The sequence below is a fragment of the Muntiacus reevesi genome, chromosome 17 (assembly GCF_963930625.1).
Source record: "Muntiacus reevesi chromosome 17, mMunRee1.1, whole genome shotgun sequence".
NCBI lineage: Eukaryota > Metazoa > Chordata > Mammalia > Artiodactyla > Cervidae > Muntiacus > Muntiacus reevesi.
The window spans coordinates 5,278,519-5,305,993 of record NC_089265.1 but is presented as its reverse complement, the minus strand read 5'-3'; the positions used below and the strand labels follow the sequence as shown (position 1 = coordinate 5,305,993).

The window sequence follows — 27,475 nt, the reverse complement described above, 5'->3', positions numbered from 1 at the left end:
CAAGGGCACCAAGTGTGTCCGGGCAAACTAAGAAAGCTGACAGTCACTGGGTAGCTGTCTTCAAATGATCTTTTTTTCTTGAAAAGGAAAACATGCTCAGACAGATGTGTCTACTTAATGATCTGAAATATCAAACCACAATTTAGGGGGAAAAAAAATCTGGCAGGGAATCTTAGTACTGGACATATGTTCTTGTGCATTTCTCTAAAACTCCTTGGGAAATGAGAAAGAACATTTCACAGTGGTAGCCATATGCTTCCAGCTATCTTGGACTCTCAGCTCACACAGGAGCTTGCATACCATGTTCTGACTTTATGGAAGCACCAGCTTAAAGACCGATAGATCTGAGCTGAGACAGGCACCGCTACAGGAGTAAGGGTCTGGGTGCTGTGGCCTGGATATAATGATGCTAAGGGCATTGACCAATGCTGGTTTGCATCTGTTACTTATTAAATTACGCTGTGCCTTATTCCACAAAGGACTTCGAGAAGCTTATGAGGACACACAGGATACGATATAAAACTTGAAAATAGAGGAGAGGGAAAAGATGAATAAATAAAGCCTGAGGGAAAAAAAAGAGGAAGGAAAAACAAGGCTTTAAAAGCACATACCAGGGGACCTCCCTGGTGGCCCAGTGGCTAAGACTCGGAGCTCCCAATGCCAGGCACCTGGTTTCGATCCCTGGTCAGGGAACTAGATGCCACATGCAGCAACTAAGAGCTCACATGCCACAAAATAAAGGTGCCACATGCTTTAATCAAGACTCGAAGCAGCCAAAAGAAAAAAGGGCGTACCAGAAGGCCAAGGGGTCCTGCATGCACAGTCCCGGAGTGCCATTCACAGAGAAGACCCTCGGACCACATCCAGCCCCTGCCTTCCTGACCTTGCACCCCACCTCTGCTCCATACCGAGAGCGGATGGGTCACAATTGGTTTGAATTTCCCAGCAGTGAAACCTGGTCAGGGCTGTGTTTAACAAACCAGTTGTTCGGAAAAAAAGTACAATATACTTGGCGTGCAGACCAGATGGGATTTTTTCCCCTGGGGGGCCTCCTTATGGTGAAGGCAGTGATGCGTCTCCTGGGCTGTTTTCAGGGAGGCTGTCAGTGGAGACCAATGGCGTTGTACCAAAACACAAGTCAGTGTAACAGTTGTGTGGAGACCAAGTTGGGAATTTAACTTCAACACTGATTTGAAGATCACACTTTGCAAACATTCCTTAAAATGTTTACTGAGTCATCCCCTGTTCCATGTTTCATCGCTCAGTGAGTGATTATATGCCTTCTCCGTGTGCTCCGGTTTCAACAAGGAAGTCACCTTGACCATGTGGAGGATTGTATTCTGAAAGGCAGGTTTTGGCCCTGGTAATGGCTGGAGAAAAGGTATAAGCTTACGGGGAAGCATAGTAAACGTACTCTGGACTGAGCAAATAGTTTCCCACCGGGGAACTGTTAGGTGTTGAAGGAGTTATCAATATAGGCTGTAGAACATTTACTTATGGAAGGTCTTAAACACTAGCTTATAGTGATGTTCCTACAGCAAGATGATGAAATGTATATATATTTTATCCAGGGGTTAAGAATTCGCCTGCCAATGTAGGGAACAAGGGTTCAGTCCTTAGTCTGGGAAGACTCCATATGTCTCAGTGAATAGCTAAACCTGTGTGCCCCAACTGCAGAAGCCCACAGGCCCTCAGAGCCAGTGTTTTGCAACAAGAGAAACCACGGTAATGAGACGCCTGCTGACCGCAACTAGAGAGCAGCCCCCTCTCATTACAACTAGAGTGAAAGCCCAAGCAGCAACGAAGATCCAGCACGGCCAAAAATAAATAAATAGTTTTTTAAAAATCTATTTAGTGGGCTGTGCTGAATTTTCACTGTGGCACAAGGGATCTTTAGCTTCGGGATTCGAAATCTTAGTTGCAGCATGTGGGATCTAGTTCCCTGACCAGGAATTGAACCTGGGCCCCTTGCATTGGGAGCTAGGAGTCTTAACCACTAGACCACCAGGGACGTCCTCATTATGTTTAGCAGTTTAGCTTTGAAAAGGTACTAAAAAGTCAGGTTGCTTCTTTAGCATGTAGTAAAATTGACACATCAGTTTAGTTCAGTTTAGTCACTCAGTTGTGTCCGACTCTTTGCAACCCCATGGACTGTAGCATGCCAGGCCCCCCTGTCCATCACCAACTCCCAGAGCCTACTCAAACTCATGTCCATTGTGTCGGTGACACCATCCAACCATCTCATCCTCTGTCATGCCCTTCTCCTCCTGCCTTCAATCTTTCCCAGAATCAAGAACTTTTCCAATGAGTCAGTTCTTCGCATCAGGTGGTCAAAGTATTGGAGTTTCAGCTTCAGCATCAGTCCTTTCAATGAATATTCAGGACTCATTTTCCTTAGGATGGATTGGTTGGATCTCCTTGCAGTCCGAGGGACTCTCCAGAGTCTTCTCCAATACCATAGTTCACAAGCATCAATTCTTTGGTACTTAGCTTTCTTTAAAGTCCAACTCTCACATCCATACATGACTACTGGAAAAACCAAAGCCTTGACTAGACAGACCTCTGTTGGCAAAGTAATGTCTCTGCTTTTTAATATGCTGTCTAGGTTGGTCATAGCTTTTTTTCCAAGGAGCAAGCATCTTTTAATTTCATGACTGCAGTCACCATCTGCAGTGATTTTGGAGCCCCCCAAAATAGTCTCTCACTGTTTCCACTGTTTCCCCATCTATTTGCCATGAAGTGATGGGACTGGATGCCATGATCTTAGTTTTCTGAATGCTGAGCTTTAAGCCAACTTTTTCACTCTCCTCTTTCACTTTCATCAAGGGGCTCTTTAGTTCTTCTTCACTTTCTGCCATAAGGGTGATGTCATCTGCATATCTGAGGTTATTGATATTTCTCCCAGCAATCTTGATTGCAGCTTCTGCTTCATCTAGCCTGGCATTTAGCACGATGTACTCTGCATGTAAGTTAAATAAGTAGGATGACAAAATACAGCCTTGACATACTTTTCCTACTTGGGACCAGTCTGTGGTTCCATGTCCAGTTCTAACTGTTGTTTCCTGACTTGCATACAGATTTCTCGGGAGGCAGGTCAGGTGGTCTGGTATTCCCATCTCTTAGAATTTTCCACAGTTTGTTGTACTCCACAGTCAAAGGCTTTGGCGTAGTCAATAAAGCAGAAGTAGATATTTTTCTGGAACTCTCGTGTTTTTTTATGATCCAACAGATGTTGGCAATTTGATCTCTGGTTCCTCTGCCTTTTCTAAAACCAGCTTGAACATCTGGAAGTTCACAGTTCACATACTGTTGAAGCCTGGCTTGGAGAATTTTGAGCATTACTTTACTAGCATGTGAGATGAGTGCAATTGTGTAGTAGTTTGAACATTCTTTGGCATTGCCTTTCTTTGGGATTGGAATGAAAACTGACCTTTTCCAGTCTTCTGGCCACGGCTGAGTTTTCCCAATTTGCTGGCATATTGAGTGTAGCACTTTCATAGCATAATCTTTTAGAATTTGAAATAGCTCAACTGGAATTCCATCACCTCTACTAGCTTTGTTCGTAGTAATGCTTCCTAAGGTCCACTTGACTTTGCATTCCAGGATGTCTGGTTCTAGATTGGTGAGTGATCATACCATCATGATTATCTGGGTCATGAAGATCTTTTTTGTATAGTTCTGTGTATTCTTGCCACCTCTTCATGATATCTTCTGCTTCTGATAAGTCTATACCATTTCTGTCTTTTATTGAGTCCATCTTTGCATGAAATGTTACCTGGGTATCTCTAATTTTCTTGAAGATATCTCTAGCCTTTTCCATTCTATTGTTTTCTTCTATTTCTTTGCACTGATCACTGAGGAAGGCGTTCTTATCTCTCCTTGCTATTCTTTGGAACTCTGCATCCAAATGGGGTACATCTTTCCTTTTCTCCTTTGCCTTTAGCTTCTCTTCTTTTCTCAGTTATTTGTAAGGCCTTGTCAGACAACCATTTTGCCTTTTTGTATTTCTTTTTCTTGGAGATGGTTTTGATCACTGCCTCCTGTACAAAGTCAGGAACCTCCATCTGTAGTTCTTTAGGCACTTTGTCTATCAGATCTAATCCCTTGAATCTCTTTGTCACTTCTACTGTGTAGTCATAAGGGATTTGATTTAGGTCATACCTGAATGGCACAGTGCTTTTCCCTACTTTCTTCAATTTAAGTCTGAATTTGGCAATAAGGAGTTCATGATCTGAGCCACAGTCAGCTCCCAGTCTTGTTTTTGCTGACTGTATAGAGCTTCTCCATCTTTGCTGCAAAGAATATAATCAATCTGATTTTGGTATTGACCATCTGGTGATGTCCATGTGTAGAGTCTTCTCTTGTGTTGTTGGAAGACAGTGTTTGCTATGACCAGCGCGTTCCTTTGGCAGAACTCTGTTAGCCTTTGCCCTGCTGTGTTTTATACTCCAAGGCCAAATTTGCCTGTTACTCCAGGTAGCTCTTGACCCACCAGAGAACCACCAGAAGTTACACAGGGTTGGGGAAACAGACTCTTGGAGGGCACAAACAAAACCTTGTGTGCACCAGGACCCAGAAGAAAGAAGCTGTGACCCCACAAGAATCTGACCGAGACATGCCCGTGAGTGTCCAGGGGTCTCTGGCAGAGGCGTGAATCAGCGGTGGCCTGCTTCAGGGTCAGAGGCACCGAGTGCAGCAGTGCATGTACAGAACCTTTGGAAGGAGCTCGCCATTATCTTCATTGCCTCCACTATAGTTTGGCCTCAGGTCAACCAACAGGGAGGGAACACAGCCCTGCCCATCAACAGAAAATTGGATTAAAGATTTACTGAGCATGGCCCTGCCCATCTGAACAAGAACCAGTTTCCCCCTCAGTCAGTCTCACCTATCAGGAAGCTTCCATAAGCCTGTTATCCCTATCCATCAGAGGGCAGATAGAATGAAAACCACAATCACAGAAAACTAACCAAACTGATTATATGGACCACAGCCTTGTCTAGCTCAATGAAACTATGAGCCATGCCGTGTAGGGCCACCCAAGTCGGATGGGTCATGGCAGAGAGTTGTGACAAAACGTGGTCCACTGGAGAAGGGAATGGCAAACCACTTCAGCATTCTTATCTTGAGAACCCCATGAACAGTATGAAAAGGAACAGTATAATTGATACATAGTGATGTTTAATACTGTAGAGGAGGAGCTTGGTAATACTGTTTCCAGAAACCACTGAAGTAGTCTCTCTCTTTACTTGTATTAAATTATGTTTGCTTCTCCCTTACATCTTTGCTTCATTGTAATTTTGTAGAAAATCAAATACTTGAGGAGGTAATGAGTCACCAGAAGTGAGATGAAGTTAGTTATCAAAAGGGTTATGACTCAGAGATGAGATGTTATCACAAGGTAAGTTAAATAAAGAAGGCTGAGCACCAAAGAATTGATGCTTTCGAATTGTGGTGCTTGAAGAGACTCTTGAGAGTCCCTTGGACTGCAAGGAGATCAAACCAGTCAATCCTAAAGGAAATCAACCCTAAATATTCATTGGAAGGACAGATGCTGAAGGTGAAGCTCTAATACTTTGGCCACCTGATGCAAAGAACTAACTCACTGGAAGAGACCCTGATGTTGGGAAAGATTGAGGGCAGGAGGAGAAGGGGATGACAGAGGATGAGATGGTTAGACAGCATCACCGATTCAGTGGACATGAATCTGAACAAACTTCAGGAGATAGCGAAGGACAGGGGAACATGGAGTGCTGTAGTCCTCTGGGGTCACAAAGAGTCGGACACAACTTATTGACTAACAGCAAGATGTTACTGACAGGGTAAGTTCATTCTCACCTTGAAGAAGGCAGATGCCAGAAAATCTCAAGTCACAATTTTGGGAAACCCTGTAATTCATTAAACTCTGCCAAAGGAACCCAAGGACTGGACACCTCTGAGATCACAAATAGGGTGAGTCATCAGCTTGCTGCCTTTTCTCCTCGGAGGCCCTAGGTTTCTAGCAGGTCTGCAGGTAAACCACACGCAAGGGAGACAATTACCAGAAAAAGAAAGAAAAAAGGAAAAGGGCAACAGGAATCTGATCTGTGCGGGGTGGCAGCTGGTGGAGCAGCGGGGACCAATGGTGTGATGAGCGGTGGGGAGAGTCAAGGAAACACCCCCAGGCACGAGGAAAGGTTACTGATCCTTCTATTTGGTTGGTCCACTGGGATGCGTCCCGCTGAAATCATCCATGTGGCAACAAGACTGAGCTGGCAGCTACAAGGAGCATCTGTGTAAAAGCTCCTGCCTGGCTGTGAGGTGACTTTTATTGTCTTGTTTTAAATTTTCTGTTAAAGATACTTCCTCTTCCAAAATATTGAGACGTAATATTGCTACTTGAGACAATCACAGCCAAACAGAACACCACGTGGCAGCTTCATAAGCATCAACCCCTTGGGCAAGAGGTCTGCCTGATTCCTCTTTTTTTTTTTTTAAACTTTCTGGCCACACCATGTGGCATGTGGGATCTTAGTGCTCCAACCAGGGATGGAACTCGTGCCTCTTACAGTGGAAGCCTGGAGTCTTAACCCCGGGACCACCAGGGAAGTACCCTCTGGTAGCTCTTTTCTAACTAAAACCTTCCCACGAGGGATTCCCAGTCCTAGAATTCCCCGTTTCCCACAGCACGTGCTCTGTGGGAGGCTTTACCTGAATGCATCTATTTTAAGCGAGGACACATTTTATAAAAACATGACTATTTACACCCATGTGAATTTTGATTCAACAGTAGGATACTGGACAGGTTCTCACGTGGGTGCCTCCGTGTTTCACTTCTGCCATGCTTTCCCTCCTGATACTGACTGGTTATGCCATCGAGATCCATCTGATTACAGAGCCAGCCCTCCCTGGGGTCTCCATCCCATCGCAGGGGCAGGGCGGGGACAACACAGAAGGGGAGGGCGGCTGTCCCTGGAGCTGACACTGCAGGGGCCGGAAAAGGCTGCCACAGAGACAGATGTGAGAGCCGGAGAGCTGGGGGCTAGGGAGGTAAGGAGAAGAGGCCGTCCGGGAGGGCCAGCTGCCAGCCTGGGGAGGTTTACAAATCCCAGCAAGAAAGTCAGTTCTTCCACGTGCCAACACAGTGCTTCCAGCATTACTGAAAAAGTACGTCTAATTACCACCATTTTAGAAAGAAAGTATTTCATGCAGTAGAAAAAAATCATACTTCTTCAAAATCCACCCAAGGCCTTAGAAAGCAACCCTAGATATTGTGAAGCAGTTTTAAAACAGTTCTAGACGTTCTGAAGCAAATTGAGAGATGTTCAATTATGCTTCTCAGGGAGTAAAAAGGTTTCTTTTTAAATTCCCTTCGAGGGACTTCCCTGGTGGTCCAGTAGGTTGACTCCAAGCTTCCACAGTGGGGGGCGTGGGTTCAGTCCCTGGTTGGGGAACTAAGATCCCACATGCTGCACAGTGCAGGCAAAATAAATAAATAAAAGGAGAATTTAAAAAAAATTCCTCTCAATACTGTAAGTAGACATCACTAATGTAACACTTATGCCGACCCCGGTTCCCACACCCTGAGCCCCTCTGACCTGCCTGGCTATTTGCCCACATGTGGCCTGGCTGGCCACACATCTGCTGCCCCAGGGGAGCCCCGGAGCAAACACCCCCGTGGTGAACTTTCATACAAAGACCTAAGGCATGAGAGACAGCCATCTCTGCAGCTTCCTCATTCCCTAAGACAATAGAAAACCAAAAACCATTTCCCCCCTACAATTTTTATTCACATAACACTTGTTACTCAAAAAAAAAGAAAGCATTTCTTCCCCTAAGCAAGACCTCAGCGGAGCAATTTAATTGAATCCTTTGGCAATACAAAGTCTTGTTTTCTGAAGCTGATGCCAATCTGCTCAGTTTCTCTTCTAGGGAGCAGAGACAACCATGCTACTGCCACAGTTTAAAGGAAAGAAGTTTGTCTGTATTTACCGCCAGAGTATTTTCCCCTTAATTTTTAAAGATTTCTGTGTGATATGATCCATATCCCTACATACCACCAGTAACAGCAGTAACAGCACCCTCGGTACTTCTGCAGAATTCTCAAAACTAGTGGCTGTACTTCTAAATACGTTTCATTAGCATTTTGTATTTTCAGATTCTAGAAATACGAATGTGTATGTGCTTAGTCGTGTCTGACTCTTTTTGACCCCGTGGACTGTAGCCCATCAGGCTCCTCTGTCCACAGGATTTCCCAGGCAAAAATACTGGAGTGGATTGCCATGCCCTCCTCCAGGGGATCTTCCTAACCCAGGGATCAAACCAGCGTTTCTTGGGTCTTCTGCATTAGCAGGTGGGTTCTTGACCACTAGTGCCTGGGAAGCCCTAGAAGTATGCATCCATGGGTATTATCTTGCTCTCTTCTTCACAGGACTTTTGTAAATAACTTGCCCACAGTCAGCTGGGTGGGGGGTAGGATACTGGATCCCACTTGTGTGTGAGACCTCCCAGCACCATGTCTGCGAACTTTCCTCCTCAACAGCTGTCCATCCCTTCTCCTGCAGTATGACAAGTGACTTCATGACCGTGGTCTATTAGACTGTGCTCCTCTGAGATGAAGACCTAAGTAGGAACCAGATGGAATGGGCTTTGTTTATGGGCTACTGGACAGAATTCCAATCACTTCTCTTGAAGAAGCTGCTGCTGCTGCTGCTAAGTCACTTCAGTCGTGTCAGACTCTGTGCGACCCCATAGACGGCAGCCCACCAGGCTCCGCCATCCCTGGGATTCTCCAGGCAAGAACACTGGAGTGGGTTGCCGTTTCCTTCTGCAATGCATGAAAGTGAAAAGTGAAAGTGAAGTTGCTCAGTCGTGCTCAACTCTTCAAGACCCCATGGACTGCGGCCCACCAGGCTTCTCTGTCCATGGGATTTTTCAGGCAAGAGTCCTGGAGTGGGGTCTCTTGAACAAGAGGGGAGATAAAATTTGAGCATATTAAGTGTTCCTGATAGAAGTTGAGGCTAGTTACTAGGGAAATAAACATTCAATGCAGCACCTAACCACATTGGTAAGTGATGCGTTGGAGCTTGAAACTAAGATACCACCACCTTCACCTGGTCACCAGTCCCTCAGAAACTCTGGTTAGGTCTGCTCATCAGCAGGGACTATTTCAGCACTGAGTCTAATAAGTATTCTAAACAGTGCAGGACACCTCCTGGTTCATAGCCCCTGTGCTGACTGCAGCAGCCTTTGTGAGTTTTCTTGGCCCCACTCCAGCCTCCTTCCTGAGCCCTGTAGCACTAAGACCCAAAGGAGGTACCAGCAGGTGGGGGAGGAGGAGACAGAAAAGAAAGATGAATGACCGGGTACCCTGAACCACAACGGGACCAATTTATTTCTGTTCTCTGAATGGAAACACTTAACAGTCTATGCTTTTTGGTCTTGACATTTCAAAAAGCCATTATCAGATTTTCTCTCTCGTATGAATTAACAAAACATATTTCGTTTATCAGATTACCATTTCCAGTGTTATGAAGATTTGCATTTACTGTAACAGGACACTAGGCACTTTGTCCAGTAACTATAGACTAAATATTTCTGTGATTAACCTGTACTCCAAACTAAAATATGCAGGAACACAGTGGCTCCTTATTTTTCATGGATTCTGTGTTTGTTAATCGGCTTACTCCTTAAAATGTACTTGTAACTCAAAACCAGTACGTGGGACATTTTTTTAAAAGACTTTGTTATGCGGACCCTTTTCAAAGTCTTCACTGAATTTGTCACAACACTGCTCTGGTCTTATGTCTCAGGTTTTTGGCTGCGAGGCATGTGGGATCTTAGCTGCCCAACCAGGGGTCAGACCCGCACCCCTGCACTGGAAGGCAGAGTCCTAACCATTGGACCACGAGGGAAGATACTTGGGACGTTTTCGTGGTTATTGAAGAGCACGTGCAGAGAGGGGAAATGTGATCAGGTGGACACAAGATGATGCTCTTCCTCTGACACTCCTTTTTATGGTCTGTTTAGTCCACTTATTTCTCATTTTTGGGCTTTTGGTTGCTGAGTTTGCTGTTTAAAACGGCGCCCTGAGCTTGGGATGCAGTGCTATGTGGGGTTGCTGTGTGGGGTTCCTGCATGTGCGAGGCTGTGCTGAGACTGAGGGGGAAGCGTGTGTGTTACACAGGCTTCTTGCAGGCATGCGTCCCCTGGGCTGCTGGCCGTGAAGTCAATGTTGTGATGCAACAGTACACATTAAGTAATGTGTGTTTAGATAGAAACACACGTAAAACAAGGTGATGTATGAGATGGGGGTGGAAATGTGCCAGAGGTGTGTGAGAACTCATCCTGTGTTTCCTCCATGAGTGATGGTTCTGTATTCCTCGCCCAGTGCTCACAAGGACTCTAGGAGCATCACCACCATGACTGCAGCGGAAGTGCTTAAGACTGTGCCTTCCAGTGCAAAGGGTGCAGCTTTGATCCCTGGTGGGGGACCTAAGATCCCACATGCCACACAGCCAAAAAAAAAAAAAAAGAACCAACCAACCAGAAAACAAAATCAATTTTGTAACAAAATCAATAAATGAAATGGTCCACATCACAAAAAATCTTAAATAATAACAAAAAGGACTGACTGCACATCAAAGTGCAGATGCACAGAAGCTATGTGTCTGCAATGAGGACAGTGACAGTGGCCACGTGAAGCCTGCCACTCTGGACTGCCCACTACAAAGGGGAAGAGTGGTGGGTGGATCTCTATTCTACGGGCAAAGGCTGCTGGCTGCCAAAATAACCTGCAAGGTGTAAGAGGTAGAGACTGAATTACATTCCCTCCATTAAAATTAGATTTATGCTCTGAAAACAATTATTAGACCAGAGAATAGAACTTTAATCAGTGGAGCCATAAAAAGTCAGGGTAAGCTGGGAAAATTCTGTAAAATGTTCAGAGATGCCTTCTATAAAACCGTGCCCTGAATACTGCAGGAAGCTGCCAAAAGAATAGAAAAAGAGGCTGAAGAAGAGAGACCTTTAGCGCTTAGCAGGGACAGAAACGGAGAAATGGGGCTTCCCTGGTAGCTCAGTGTTTAAGTACATGCCTGCAATGTCAGAGACATGGGTTAGATCCCTGGGTAGGGAAGATCCCCTGGAGAAGGAAATGGCAACCCACTCCAGTACTCTTGCCTACAAAATCCCACGGACAGAGGAGCCTAGTGGGCTACAGTTGATGGAGTCACAAAGAGTCGCACATGACTGAGCTGCTAAAAAACAACAGAGAAATGAGCCTGTTTCACTGGCAAGCCTACCCTTTTAAAAGACTGTGTTCTCTTGCTTAGACGACAGGATAGGCTCCAACGATGCTTAGAGGTAGAAGAAATACAGAGTTAAACTGGAAAACAGATGTGTGTTTTTAGAAATTACAAAGGTGTTTATTATTATGAAGTATTTATTTACATACTACACCCCACAGCCCTACTGTATCTTAATTCTTTCTTCACTTCTCTTAATGATGCTTCAGTCACCCCACACTTTCCAGTAAACTAGCTCTTCATCTTAAGCTGACGTTAAGGATGCCTCCTCCTCTCATGGAACAGAATGACTGGGTAGAGGACAATGGAGAGGGTAATATGCCCTAAGGATGGGGCTGAACACACCCCCTGCATGATGAGAGGCTCGCAGAGAAAGAGCTTTTGTGGGGTCTCTGCTATGCCAGCTGAGGGTGATTTCTGATCAGTGGGGCTCATAATACCCAGTGTATTGTATGACTTTTACATTTTTTTTATCCCCTGGAGGAGGGTATGGCAACCCACTCCAGTATTCTTGCTAGAGAATCCCATGGACAGAGGGAGCCGGTGGCGGGGCGGGGATGGGGAGGGTGAGCTATAGTCCATAGGATTGCAAGAGCTGGACACGACTGAGTGACTAAACAATGATATCAGATTTAATACTCACCAGGAAATAGAGTGTGTATATCTATCACCCATATCTGCCAAGAAGAGGTGCAAGCTCTCTGACTCCTCTCAGCTGTGAGAGGTCCATGCCTCGCTGCACCCGTGGGCTCGGGGCTCCCAGGCACCTGAGGCTCCATCTCCTCAGGCTCCACCTGCTGCCACACCCCGTCCAGCGCAGGGCCACTGCAGAACCCACCAGGTGGGGGCTGCCAGATTCAACACACCCGGAGGTGTGGAGACCCACGGACAACTCGGGGGATCGCTCCTCCACAGCATCTCCTCGGCATGAGCTGGAGGCCGGTCCAGGTGACAGGACCTCACATTGATGGCGGATCTGCCCTGTCCCTTAATACAGACCCTCTGCTCGAGGACCACACCCGCCCCCCCCGCCTGCCCCCTGCTCTCCCTGAAGTGTCTTCTTCCAACTCAGATCTAAGCAGAGGCCCCTCCTACAGAGGGATAGGATTTTAAGTGCCTCCAGTTAAAGAGAGAGTCACGTTGTAATTGATAATACACTATTATGTTTGCTTTGCTCCTAAGCAGAACACTTAATTACTATAAAGATGCTTCATAAACATGCATCACAGATAACACACTTAAATGACTCTCTGAAGAGCAGGCCTCCTGGTCTTTAATGAGGGTGGAGAGGGCCGGGAGGACCAGATGCCTCCTGTGGGCAGGCACAGGGTTGAGGTCGGGTTCTGTCCCACCCTCACCCCCCAGTGCCTGTGACTGCAGGGCTGGAAGCAGAGCAGCAAGTGTCTCTGCCCTGATCCTACATCTGCTGTGACTTTCCAAGAAGAGCGGTCACACCGTGCAGGGCCAGGGTACCCCCTGCCCTGGGTGGGTGGTGGGGATAAGCGATGGGACTCACATCCTGCTAAGCCAGACTGGCAACCACTGCACACCAGTTCTTCTCAGCCTTGCATCTAGAGATGCATTAGGAAGACTGGGGGAGGATGTAGAAACAGAGAGAAAACTACCTGGAAAATGGAACAGACCTTCGTGGATGCCTAATCGAGTGGTTTCCAAACTGGACAGGGGAGCCTGGGGGTTTTGAGGAGACGGCAGGACCAGTGCACGGAGATGCTCCCCAGGGAGCCGCCGGGAGAGGATTCTGCAGATTCTGTGCCAGAAATGAGCTAAAAACACTGGTGACTCCCTTTCTTCATGGATGGGGAAACTAAGACTCAGAGTGGGCTGTGGGGGACTTCCCTGGGAATTCCGTGGTTAAGACTCCAAGCTTCCAATGCAGAGAGTGTGGATTTGATCCCTGGTCAGGGGACTAAGTTCCCACATGTTTCAAAGTATGGCCAAAAAAAAAGAGAGAGAGAGAGAGAGGACTGTGGGGAATGTGTCCTCAGAGAATTCCTGCCCTGTGAGAGCAGACACACAGAAGCAACAACCAGAGGTGTGTCACCCACACATTACACTTCATAGTGGAAACTGATGGGAAAAACAAGACAGTTCAAATGCCCTGCCGGGCTGGTTTTGTTGTGTCAAGGACATGTTATCTTGTATCATAAGCACTCGCATCTTAAATCACTTCAGCTTTGACTGCATTCCTCTGATTCCTCTGTGTAACTGCTCAAAGTTTTGCAATCATTAGAACAGAAATAATAAATGAAAAAAAAAAAAAGAAATAATAAATGCCTTGTGACTACTCAGGTATTATATAGAAGACTCTTTTTTTTTTTTTTTTTAATGGAAGGGGGAGAGTAAAAATAATCAATGCATGTCTTCAAGTTGCTGTATCATCCTGTTAAAAAGCTTTTGTGTACCCACGAACAATTACTGAAATACCACCAGAGATGTCTGCATGTTTGGCCACAGGTGTTCTAAAGTTCATCACAAAATCCTCACAGTTAATAACTAACTTCATTTTACATTTATTTACTTGGCTATTTCACAGATCTCTTGCCTATCTCCCCCCAAGGCTGTAAGTCTCATCTATTTTTCCCATCGTGTTACCCACCCCCTGCTCTGGTCCCTTCCCCTCCACTCAACATTGTGGTGACTGGCCCTGCAGAGCAGCGATTATTAACCAGGAGAGAGTCTGCCCTACAGGGCGCATGTGGTGAAGTCTGGGGACATTCAGGTTGTCACGGCTGGGGACAGGGAGGGGCTGTGTGTGCCATGGGCATCGGGTGGAGAGATTCCAGAGATGCTGCTAACCATCCTTCAAGGCACAGGGCAGCCCACCTGCCAAGACCGCCAATAGTGCTGAGATGGAGAAAACGTGGCCGAGGAGCAGGAAAGATTTCTGCAGTAATGAGAGAAAAACCTTTGCCCCTTTACCTTTTTCTAACTTTCTGTTTTCCTTTTTTAAAAAAAGTGCAGGCTTCCCTGTTGGCTCAGTGGTAAAGGACCCCCCTGCCAATGCAAAAGACACAGGTTCAATCCCTGATCTGGGAAGATCCCACACGCCTCGGAGCAACTACGCCTATGCACCACAACTACCAAGCCCACACACTTGGAGCTCGTGCCCTGCAGCTCGCCACCCGACCACAGCTACAGAACAGCGCTTGTTCGCCACAACTAGAGAAAGCCCACACAGCAACGGAGACCCAGCACAGCCAATACATAAATAAATTACATTAAATTAAAAAATCATTTTAAAAAGAAGTTCCTTCCATCTTAAAAAAAAGAAAGTTAATGTGATGTATATACTGCAATGAGGGGCTTCCCAGGTGGTGCTAGAGACAAAGAACCTGCCTGCCAATGCAGGAGCCGTAAGAGACACAGGTTCCATCCCTGGGTCAGGAAGATGCCCTCGAAAAGGGCATGGCAACCCACTCCAGTATTCTTGCCTGGAGAATCCGCATGGACAGAGGAGCCTGGTGGGCTCGAGTCGCAAAGAGTTGGACTTGACTGAAGCAAACTTAGCACACACGCACATGTACAATACACCTCCTGGCCGTTAGTTTATCGTCACTAACAAGGCAATGTGGTGAGGAAGCCAGAATCAGGGTCCCACCACCCCAAACTTCTAGTTATGTGACCTTCAACTTTTCTGCTTCTGAGCCTCAGTTCTGTCCTCTGTAAACACAGAGGGGAAAAAAAACTCATGCTGTTTCAGCATAAATCTAAGAAGGGAGACAGTGTGTGGGAGAGCGCAGTACACTGCCAGACACCCAGCAGGTGCTCCGTAAGCGGAAAAGGACGCTGTTGCTCCTGCCGGGTGTTAGCTGAGCACCCTGTCGTCATCAGCTGCGGCAACAGAGAAGAACGAACGAATCAGCCTGGCCACGACAGTTCATCATGTGGGAGTGGAAGACAAGTTTAACCTCATTTTAAGATGACTGAGAGGGACTTCCCTGGCAGTCCAGTGGTTGGGACTCTGCTCTCACTGCTGAGAGTTTGGGTTCAATCCCTAGTCGGGGAACTAAGATCCCACAAACATTGTGGCATGGCCAATAAACAAATAAAGCAACTGAGAAATATTTCCCCCAAACCATAGGAATAAATGTAAATGAATGCCTCGGGGCTGGAAACTTCGTGCCCTCGGTGATGGCACAGGACCGCAGCACACCCTCTCCTCAGCCTCCGCCCCCCATGGCCCCCCCACAGCCCCTACCCGGCGACAGCCAGGCTCCACCGCAGGGACAGTTCATTTCAGTTCAGTCGCTCAGTCGTGTCCAACTCTTTGTGACCCCATGGACTGTAGCACGCCAGACCTCCCTGTCCATCACCAACTCCCAGAGGACACCCAAACTCATGTCCATCAAGTCAGTGATGCCATCCAACCACCTCATCCTCTATCATCCCCTTCTCCTCCTGCCCCCAATCCCTCCCAGCATCAGGGTCTTTTCCAATGAGTCAGCTCTTCCCATCAGGTGGCCAAAGTATTGGAGTTTCAGCTTCAGGCTCAGACCTTCCAATGAACACCCAGGACTGATCTCCTTTAGGATGAACTAGTTGGATCTCCTGGCAGTCCAAGGGACTCTCAAGAGTCTTCTCCAACGCCACAGTTCAAAAGCATCAATTCTTCACCACTCAGCTTTCTTTATAGTCCAACTCTCACATCCACACATGACTACTGGAAAAACCATAGCCTTGACTAGACGGACCTTTGTTGACAAAGTAATGCCTCTTCTTTTTAATATGCTGTCTAGGTTGGTCATAAATTTCCTCCCAAGAAGTAACCGTCTTTTAATTTCATGGCTGCAGTGACCATCTGCAGTGATTTTGGAGCCCAAAAAATAAAGTCAGCCACTGTTTCCACTGTTTCCCCATCTATTTGCCATGAAGTGATGGGACCCAGATGCCATGATCTTAGTTTTCTGAATGCTGAGCTGTAAGCCAACTTTTTCACTCTCCTCTTTCACTTTCATCAAGGGGCTCTTTAGTTCTTCTTCACTTTCTGCCATAAAGGTGGTGTCATCTGCATATCTGAGGTTATTGATATTTCTCCCAGCAATCTTGATTCCAGCTTGTGCTTCATTCAGCCCAGCGTTTCTCATGATGTACTCTGTATATAAGTTAAATAAGCAGAGTGACAGTATACACCCTTGACATACTCCTTTCCCAATCTGGAACCAGTCTGTTGTTCCATGTCCAGTTCGAACTGTTGCTTCCTGACCTGCATACAGGTTTCTCAAGAGGCAGGTCAGGTGGTCTGGTATGCCTATCTCTTTCAGAATTTTCAACAGTTTATTGTGATCCACACAGTCAAAGACTCTGGCATAGTCAATAAAGCAGAAATAGATGTTTTTTTCTGGAATTCTCTTGCTTTTACGATGATCCAACAGATGTTGGCAATTTGATCTCGGCTTCCTCTGCCTTTTCTAAAACCAGCTTGAACATCTGGAAGTTCATGGTTCACATATTGCTGAAGACTGACTTGGAGAATTTTGAGCATTACTTTACTAGCATGTGAGATGAGTGCAACTGTGCGCTAGTTTGAGCATTCTTTGGCATTGCCTGTCTTTGGGATTGGAATGAAAACTGACCTTTTCCGGTTCTGTGGCCACTGCTGAGTTTTCCCAATTTGCTGGCATATTGAGTGCAGTACTTTCACAACATCGTCTTTTAGGATTTGAAAGAGCTCATCTGGAATTCCATCACCTCCACTAGCTTTGTTCATAGTGATGCTTGCTAAGGCCCACTTGACTTTGCATTCTAGGATGTCTGGCTCTAGATGAGTGATCACATCATTGTGATTATCTGGGTCATGAAGATCTTTTTTGTACAGTTCTTCTATGTATTCTTGCCACCTCTTCTTAATATCTTCTGCTTCTGTTAGGTCCATACCATTTCTGTCCTTTATTGAGCCCATCTTTGCATGAAATGTTCCCTTGGTATCTCTAATTTTCTTGAAGAGATCTCTAGGCTTTCCCATTCTGTTGTCTTCCTCTATTTCTTTGCATTGATTGCTGAGGAAGGCTCTCTTATTTCTCCTTGCTATTCTTTGGAACTCTGCATTCAAATGGGTATATCCTGTGTTTTCTCCTTTGCTTTTCACTTCTCTTCTTTTCACAGCTATTTGTAAGGCCTCCTCAGACAGCCATTTTGCTTTTTTGCATTTCTTTTTCTTGGGGATGGTCTTGATCCCTGTCTCCTGTACAGTGTCACAAACCTTCATCCATAGTTCATCAGCACTCTGTCTATCAGATCTAGTCCCTTAAATCTATTTCTCACTTACACTGTATAATCGTAAGGGATTTGATTTAGGTCATACCTGAAAGGTCCAGTGGTTTTCCCTACTTTCTTCAAAAAAGGAGGGACAGCCAAACCCTAATCTAGGAGGCTCCATGTCTTGCTCAGCACAAACTCTTCTTGGCTTTCAATAAGAACCACCATGTTACTTTGAGGAAGGAGTTCTCTGCCTTCCTGAAGCCCCCTCCCACTCCCCTCACTGAGAGAAGCCCCGGCAGGCCTGCACTGAGCCCGTCCGCCTCTAGGGGGAGCTCCCGCCTCACGGAAGACGAGGCAAGCGTCTTTGAAGGCCGCCCCCCCCAGCCCCTTCCTCTGCGGGGACAGTCCTAGGAACATGGAGCTCAGATGCTTATATCTTTCTCCAGAGCCCTTTTTCCCAGTTCTGATGTGCCTGCCGGGCCTTGCCATTCTGGAGAAGGTGTGGATGTTTTCCTTTTGATCAAAATGGCAGTGCTCCTTCTAAAAGGAGCTGCCTGTGTGCTAAGTTGCTTCAGTCCTGTCCAGCTGTTTGTTACCCGGTGGACGGTAGCCTGCCAGGCTCCTCTGTCCATGGGATTTCCCAGCTAAGAATACCATTTCCTTCTCCAGGGCTGCCATTTCCCCCTCCAGGGGATTTTCCCCACCCAGGGATCCAACCCGGGTCTCCTGTGTCTCCTGCATTGGCAGGAGTGTTCTTTACCACTCAGGGCACCTGGGAAGCCCCTGAAAGGAGTTACTGAGGTTAACTAAAAATGACAATCTTCTCCACATTAGCTACACTTGGTACTGCGGACGCTCCCTGTAGGATTCTGGGATGAGGAAAGCAAAACCGTGGCCATTCCCCAGCAATGAACTGGACGATATTACTGAAGTTAAACTATTTTTATATCATTTTAACCCATGGAATTACTTTGGCCTTTCTACATTTTAGCATTGTTCACCTTACGTGTTGCAAGGATGATGAAAGAGTAATTCTATCGGATACTAAGTGCATTTCTTACATGTCTGTCTTAAAGTGAGCAAAGGTGACTAAGAAGTGCCTCCACGGAATCCTACAAGTCCTCCCTCTTGCTTCCCCCATGGCCCCCACTTGAGAAAACATAATGCACTGACTCCCGGGGACTTGCTGTCCCAGGCGGGAGTCGCCCGAGCGCACGGCCAGGCCCCCGGGACAGCTCTGCCCCAGCCACCCCGCCTCACCTACACCCACTCACCTGGCTGACCTCCCCTGCTCATCACGGGGCCTGATCAGTAAGTGCCTGTATACCCGCCCCCGGCCCGGCTAAAGGTTGCTCTAATATTTGTATCAGAATGTCGCCACTGAGACAGTTGATCAAAGGGGCCGTGAGGGGCGTGCTCCTCTGCTGGTTTCCCTGGTAACTGATGTGCCCACCTCATTTCAATCCCTCCTAGGACTGCCAACCTCAGTTTTCCCCTGCCCGCCCCAGTGAAGGCTGCCACCTTGTTCTGCCCACCGCCTGCTGCCTGAGGTGGGATGTCTGTCACCCTAGGAGCTGGTTTCAGGTGTGTGAGCTCCCCCATCCATGGAACCACTGATGTCTCAGTCGCTGACTCTGGGCTCTTTCTTCAGTCCAGGCAAGTTCAGGGTTTGGTCAGGACAATGACCAAACTCTGAAAAGACCATCAGCTCCAAAACTCAGATGCTCCAGTGGGACAGGGTACCAACCCCCACTCTCCTCCCTTATCTCCATGTCAGTTCTCCAGATGGGTGGGAAACTCGCCCTGGAGAGAAAGGAAAAGTCAAGGTCTCCCTGACATGGTCTGTCACCAGGCTGGGCTGCTATCGGGTACCTCATGGCACCTCCACGAACATTTCTCTACCTAACCTCCAGGGAACTTACTCGAAATCCCTGGTTGGAGGTGGAGGGTTCCGGAAAAACAAAACAAGCAGTCTGTGTTTCTAACTTTTTACCAGGCAAACTGTGTCCTTCTACAACTTGGTGGTGGCGGTTTGAGGGGAAATGAAGTTATGTTAGTGGGAGGGACCTCATTTACCAAATCAGGCCTCAGCATGTTTGGTAACATGTTCCCACGAGGGGTGGCAACCACCCCTACAGGCCATTGAGGAGGAGCAGGGGTTCAAAGGTCCTGCTGCTCTGCTCATTGGGAGCCTGGAGCAACTGATGACCTCATGTTCAGTTTCTGGAGGCATCGCTCTAAACTGCTGTGTGAGCTGGGGTGACTGGTCACCCCAACCTCTACAGTAAGTCCATTTTGTCTCCTGTGGTCAGTAGGGCCTCAAACAACAATCATCTGTGCCCCTATTACTCAGAAAATTCCAGAGTGCAGTGTGTGTGTGTTTAGATGTGTCTGTGTTCAGATGTTGGAAAAGGCAATGGCACCCCACTCCAGTACTCTTGCCTGGAAAATCCCATGGACAGATGAGCCTGGTAGGCTGCAGTCCATGGGGTTGTGAAGAGTCAGACATGACTGAGCTCCTTCACTTTCACTTTTCACTCTCATGCATTGGAGAAGGAAATGGCAACCCACTCCAGTGTTCTTGCCTGGAGAATCCCAGGGATGGAGTCACACAGAGTCGGACACGACTGAAGTGACTTAGCAGCAGTAGCAGCAGTGTTCAGATGTGTGTCTATGTTCGGATATATATGTGTGTGTGTTTAGAAGAGAAAGAAGAAACTAGGAATCAGAACACGATTTATTTCTAAAGTTAATGTGGAAAATCTCTGACCTCACAGAAAGTGGCTTCCAAGAGCAGAAACTTTCAGACCAGTTAGAGAGCAATACTTTCTGTATGCAAAAGCAGCAGCGTGTCCATTGCGGGTCATCCGAAACCAATTTAAAATGTGCTTCCTGTACGCAGGGTCAGCTCTACGCTGCCATACTGTACTCTGAGAAATGAGATGTGCTTTGGGCAGTCCGAGAGGGGAAAGGAGCGAGTGCCAGTGATTGTGACCTGTGTTTTTGGACGGGGTTGTGTAGAACCAGCACACACGAGCTAATAGAAACTGGGATAAACACTGAAGTTCACGGTGCACTTATATGATTCACAGGCACATGTGCGTACATCATGTATGTGCTATGCTGTGCACTAAGCTGCTTCAGTTGCGTCCAACTCTTTGCAACCCTGTGGACCATAGCCCGCCAGGCTCCTCTGTACATGGGATTCTCCAGGCAAGAATACTGGAGTGGGTTGCCAGGGAATCTTCAGGGGAATCTTCCTCACCCAGGGATCGAACCTGTGCATTTTCAGGGGGGTTCTTTACTGTGAGGCTGCCAGGGTTAACACCATGACAGGCGGCCTAGACCTAAGTTTCGGCTTCCCCCGAAATGGTAAGATTCCCTACCCCCATCAGGTAACCTGGAGCCAGCCAATCAATATGCGCCCAGTAAGAAACAAAGGGAAAGCTGAAAAGCCCGCAAATGCCCAAGTTTGAAAAAAGCCCGCGGAAGTTTGTACCAATAAAATTGCTTTGCAAACATGTAACCAATCCGCTTAAGCCAGCTACTAACCACTTATGCATACCCTATAAATTTGGGTAACAACTTTGGCTCAGGGCTCTCTGATCCTGCACCACTGTGTTGGTTGCGGCAGGAGCCCTGGCTCGAATCAGTAATAAACTTCCCTTTTTGCGAATTGCATTGTCTTGGAAGCCTTCTCTCTTCCCGCTCGGGGATTCGGACATCGGGCATAACGTTTACCACTAATGCCACCTGGAAAGTCCCATGTACATCATATATAGATTATTCTAATATTCATTTTAATCTCTTACGAGCAGCTCCTTACTTCTAGTCAGTGTTAACTGAAACCCATGGGTCATGATCTATAGAAACTGAAATTAGAAAAGAACTCCGTAGCATAATTTGAAAATATTAATAGCAACTATTTGATAAATTATAGCTCTATATTCTAAACAAGAGCATCAGAAAGAGCCTTTAACATGGAGAATGAAGACAGCTCACGACCACAGCTACCTTAAATAAAACTAGAGTATAAACGTCAGTGTTTTGGTATCAGGTAAGAATAGAATTACCAAGTGCATAAGGCAGGAATGTCAATGTGTAATATCTTTAAAAAGAAGAAGAAAAAACCTCAGTTTCCCACAGACAAGCTTAACAAAGTTATTAACAATTAATCGTATTAACATTTGCAAAGCTCTTAAGAGTTTTTGAGGCACTTCATTATTTCGCTCTGTCAATGTGACTGAGATAGCTTTCTACAAAACAGAAATTCGACAGGAGTGTAGGCAGGAGGAAAGGTTAAACAGGAGAAGCAGATGAATTTGCTCAACTAGTCAAAATATTTAATTCTTTTGTTTGAAATAAAATAGCTTGGATTCTATACCCCCTGATTGTCTGTCTTCTTGGGCAGAAAAAGGGCAAGAATAATTTCCATGTATTTGCATCAGCAGTGAGTTCACAGTAAAGGAAATAAAACTCTACGCTTTATTAGAAGAAAATCTAACAGACCACAAACGGCACTTCCTACACATGGGCTGCTCCAGCGGGGCTCTGAGAGGTGGGGTGGGCTTTGCCCAAGGCTGATGTCCAGGCACAGCAACTCCCAGCAGAGCAGTTCTTCTGCCCTTTGCCCCTCCCTGGGCAGCGGTGTCCTCTTTTGTGTCTCTGGACGTCAAAGCCTTTGACTGACCCTGATTCCTCCTTCCTGCCCCCATTCTAACTCCCCGAGTCTCCTTTGTCTGCTTCTGTGGACTCCACTCAATTTCCTGCGGCCATGCCAGGCGCCCACCCTCTGCAGAGTCTGACACTCCTCAGGTTCTCCTTATACCTCTGGGGGGTGGTCTCCCCTGCATTGCATTCAGCTCAGACTGTGGAGGGCGTTGGGGGCCTGCAAACAGGACCCTCCCTGAGCTTCCAACTGTATCGCCACACCTGCTGCGGGATCCACGTGAGCTGCAGCACCTGCCTTCCTCCCAGTCCCTGCCTAGGGGCCTGTAACCTTCTCCCGGGAAAACCCCTCATCCTCGGGCCTGTCTCTAGTGTACCCCCATGAACCCTTTCCTGCCCCCCTGTAACTTGCTGTGGCCCCCCTCCCCTCCTCAGGCTCCTACATCACAGTGACCTTTCCCTTCCCCCAGGGGTGGATGGCGCGCGCCCTGAAGGCAGGGACCACACTTCTTACTGCATTCCCGATGGGCTAGCACAGCACCTCCTTACTGGAGACGCTCCATCTCTGCTGAACCATGCAGAGAGCCATGTGCATGTTTTTTTATAGAGAACAAGTGTGAAGGCAGGTGAAGTCATTCTTGGCTCAAGTCTATAAAAAAAGAAGCAGGCCTCCGGTTCACTCAAAACACCGTTACTCACTTTCCTAACGAGCGATCAACAGCCAGCAAGTGAGTCAGCTCGGGGATGGGATTCAAAACTGAGAGAGACGTGAGGCTGAGTCACCCCAGCAGCCGGGCGGTCCTGTCCAGATTTTCATCTGAAAGGACGACCGAGCGGCCACAGAACACGCAGGTGAGCCCTGGCAGATGCCGCAGCCGGACAGACGGCCCAGAGCTGGGTCTCTAAGCATGGCAGGTGGCTCTTTGGTATGTGCAGCAGAGGCCAGAGAGCAGGCTGATCAGACCCCACAGCTGCAGAAATTCAGGCCTCGTGAGGAATGTCCTCCACAGGGCTGAGTATTCAAGAGGGTGTGCATGTGTGACATGAATGCATGAGATGCTTTCATGCTGTCTGTAGAGCACGTGTGTGCATGCTCAGTTGCTAAATTGAGTCTGACTCTTTACAACCCCATGGACGGTAGTCCGCCAGGCTCCCCTCTCTGTAGGGTTTCCCAGGCAAGAAAACTGGATCACTGGGAAAGACCCTGATGCTGGGAAAGACTGAAAGCAGAAGGCAAAGGGGGTGGAAGAGGATGAGATGGTTAGATAGCATCACTGACTCAATGGACATGAATTTGAGCAAACGTCCTCCTTCCTCCTCCCAGGGATCTTCCTGATTCGCAGACTGAACCTGTGTCTTCTGCACTGGCGGGTGGCTTCTTCACCAGAGCCACCCAGGAAGCCCGCCTCTGTAGCAGAAGGAAGGTGTTGTGCAGAACAGTTCAGTGCAGAACTTAGCCACACTTTCTTTGCTGTTGACCTTTTTATTTTGCAGAGAATTCTTTAAGACTGAGCACATTCTAATTGATGAATAACTCAACTCAGAAACTATTTATGAGTCTACACTGAATTTTAAAGTGTTCAAACAGGAAAGAAGCCTATCCCATTTTTTTCAAAAGGGTGAGAAAGAATCAAATGTTTTAAAGTCATCTGGATTCAGTTTAAAAAAATCTTTTTTCCTGGGAGTTATGATGTTTGAAGATTTTGAATATAAGTTTTCTCACTAGCATAGAATTTGATAAAGGAGCTTAGGAGCAGTTTGTTAAGATAGTCTTGGCCCTTTTATCTGACTGGGGCCACAATGTTCGCCGGAACATGCAATAATCTCATTTCTGAGCAGTGCTCCAGTTATGCCAGAGAAAAGAACAAAGAGATGATCAGCCTGTGAAAAGGCATGGCAGGAGGGAGGAAGGGAGATTAGAAGCAAGAAGAAAATTAGAAAGGAAGGGAGCGTGCATGGAGAATAGAGAGAAAGACAGGAAGAAAGATGATTGTAGGAGAGCAAGACCCAGAGAGACAGGGGCTTCAGAGGTACCTGGTGTGTCTGGGATTATCAAAGGGGATGAAGGCTCAGCCATCAATGGAAGTGCAAGGAGAAACAAAGTCATGTGGACATGGCTGTGTGGGGCACCCACATTTTCCAAAAAGCAACAGAGGACCCCAAAGTTACATAGTTTAGACAAACTGTGACCTGAAGAAAGTACCATAGCAATTACAAAAAAAAAGCCACCACTACTTAAGTTTCCAACCACTAGGCCTGCGGTGAGATTCTTAGTCTATCATGTCCTTCAATCCTGATGCCAACCTGGGGGCAGGCACTGGCAGACCCACGTTACGGATCAGGTTCCTGAGGGCTGTGGGGTAAGGAGCTGGTCTAAGATCTCGTGTCTGGTGGTGGTGCCAAGGTCTGACCTCAGCAGACTCCTTCATTCACTCCTTTATCTACTCATTCATTCTCTTCCCAGATGTTCCCTGCTGGGCATAGCCAAGCTCTTGGATGTCAATTACTGGAAGGAGCTGGAGAAGAAGACAAATTCCTTGCTCTCAGGACCGTATCATCTAGCAAACCCTGCCCTGAGGCATGTGGTCCAGGAAGGTGTGGGTGGAGGAGAGAGAAGGGCCACGGGGGTAGGACCACAGCTCTGCCATCTTGCTGGGCAGACAGAAAAGAACTCACAGCACTGAGCCTCAGACTTCACGTTCATATGTGGGAACCCTCTCAGTTTAAGTCCTGGCCTACAGCAGAAGGTCAGTACCCCCTCTTTCCTTCTCCATCAGGAGGAGAGGAGAAGACCATCAAGAGGTTGTCTCAGAACCCCAGTGACAGACTCAAAGTCCGAGTCTATCTCGGGTGACTGGCAGGCACTCCAGGTGGGGACCACAGACTCTGTTTAGGGTCCCAAAGGGTCTGTGCACGGCAATTCTAGCAACAAGCTCAGCCCCTGCCAGGAGGGCTGCCATAAAATACAGGATGCACAGTTAAATTTGGATTTCAGATAAACAACAAATATTTTCAATGTATAAGTATATCCCATACACTATTTGGGGCATACTTATACTAAACGTTTTTCATTATTTATCTGAAATTAACTTTGACTGTGCATCTTCTTTTTTTTTTCCCTCTCTCTCTAAATGAGGCAACTCTGAAACTAGGCAAACTTCTGCCTTGATCAGGAACAAACTGCTCCCACATCCTCCCTTTTCAGTCCACTGAGATGTTCCAACTCTTCTCTGTACTGGAGGTTATATCTCTCATCCCCTGGTTCTCTACTTCTTCTCTTTCTTTTTTTCTCTGCATCTCTCATGCAACCCCTTTTACTCCTACCAAATCAATATATGAAGCCTCCGGAGCAGCCCCAATAGGTCCAAAATTCGACTCCATGGTCATAAAGGATGCTGCTGTGGGGTCTGTGTGTGTGCATGTGCCTGCTATGTTCACCTCCTAACATGAGGACTATGTTAACCCTGCCTCACTGGGAAGACACCTGGAAAGTTCCCTAGTAGCAGGAATTATGTTTGCATCCACAATAATGGAAGATGCTTAGATCCTCTGAGTAGAATCAGTTGCTGCATAAACTGAGAGAACAGCTTTGAGTTCATCCAGTAAGCACCACAATCGAAAGCCACGAGCTAGAAACCCTTTGTTTTAAGTCACACTATGTGAAAAGGACTGAAAGTGTGGGTCACGGTTTCATCTGTCTGAGGACACCCTTACACGTACTCGGGACTTTCCACCTCGTTTCAGGGCCGAGTGGACAACAGGTAACTGGTGGGAACCCGCGGTACAGCACAGGGCACCCGGCTCGGTGCTCTGTGGTGACCTGGGGGGGCGGCGGGGAGAGGCACAAGGGAGACTCAAGAGGAGCGGACACATACATGACCGATGCACACTGTTCAGCAGACACTAACACAACAGTGTCAAGTAATTATTCTCCAATTAAAAACAAAACAAAAAAACGGAAGGTGGCAAACATCCAGTTAGTTTCAGGGGCATCCCCAGCAGTGTTCCTGTCTACCATCCTACAATGAGACAGGGAGCTTGGTACAGAGGGAAAAACCATGCACTGAGAAAGTTCTGCTACTAAAACACTCTCAGGTGAAACTGAACAATGCACTTAACAGTGAGTCCATGGCCTGGGACAAGCTCGTTTATCACTGTGGACTGTGAGAAGGGGAAGTTCTGACCAGTGCCTGTCTGGGGACCACACTGTGAGCGGCACAGGTGTAGAAGACCCCAGAATTTTATATGCCGCATCCGAAATAAAATAACACAAATGGGGAGCTCTCCCCTTTCTGCCCATTTTGTAGACAAAAGATCCTCTTATTCCCCTGAAGTAAAGGCATATATATATATATATATATACACATACATACACACACACAGCATTCTGACAATCTAACTTAGTATCTATCCACACAACCATGCCCCCAGATTAGAAAGAGGAGGAAGGGGTGCTTACTCTTCTTGTCGCAAGTCGTTGACACTGCGGTCCAAGGAGATCATGTCACTGGCCACCATATTAAATCCAAACTCTTTAATGCTGGCTTGAACTGCGTGTTTGAATTCTGGTCCCAGAACCAATGGCTTGGCTTTCTCTCCAGGCCCACCGACCACTCCGGGAGGCTCAGGCTCTTTGGGCTCAAAGTTCCCGAGGACCCCCGGGCGGAGCACAGGATCACGGTAGGTGAAAGTCTGGGGTTTAAACGTGAGATATTGCCTCTGCATGATGTCTTTCTGGTTCTCTCCTCTGGAGCGGTGCTCTTGTTCATGTCTGGCCTTGTTCCTTCTTCGAATAGACTCCAAGTCCACTTCTACGCCTTCCACATGAGGCCAGGGCACCACGGGTTTGAATCTGTCATCCCCGAGGGCTAGTCCGTTGCCCCCTCTGTCAGGCATGGGATTATTAACAGCTCTGTCTTCCTATACAAAAGGGAGGGGGGCATACAGTGAGTACATGAAGGCAACCACAGCAGAGTTTATGACACCAATGTGCACATTTTAATAACAGCCCAGGCAATGATAAAATGGTATGAATCATGAAACTAAAGCAGGCCATGAACCAGGACCCCCTCATCAGAGGAGACCATTCCTGGCGAGGAACGGCATACCAGCAACAGAATAATTCTTTGTCCCCGTTGTTGTTTAGTCTCTCTGTCATGTCCAAATCTTTACAACCCCATGGACTGCAGTCCACCAGGCTCCTCTATCCATGGAATTCTCCAGGCAAGAATACTGGAGTGGGTTGCCATTTCCTCCTCCAGGGATCTTCCCAACCCAGGGATAGAACTGGGGTCTCCTGCATTGAC

The 27,475-nt window shown here is 47.1% G+C and overlaps 1 protein-coding gene and 1 non-coding gene across 3 annotated transcripts in view; both read right to left on the bottom strand.

Annotated features, from left to right (window-relative positions):
* Positions 1-27,475, bottom strand: part of GALNT7 (polypeptide N-acetylgalactosaminyltransferase 7) — a 132,925-nt gene that overhangs the window by 38,143 nt on the left and 67,307 nt on the right. For both annotated transcript variants that reach the window (XM_065908159.1, XM_065908157.1), the window contains exon 2: positions 26,629-27,089. In XM_065908159.1, the coding sequence (XP_065764231.1) occupies positions 26,629-27,089 (461 nt within the window). The remainder of the gene's footprint in view (positions 1-26,628; positions 27,090-27,475) is intronic.
* Positions 1,939-2,011, bottom strand: TRNAW-CCA (transfer RNA tryptophan (anticodon CCA)). The gene has a single exon. It is a non-coding gene; the product is annotated as a tRNA-Trp (tRNA).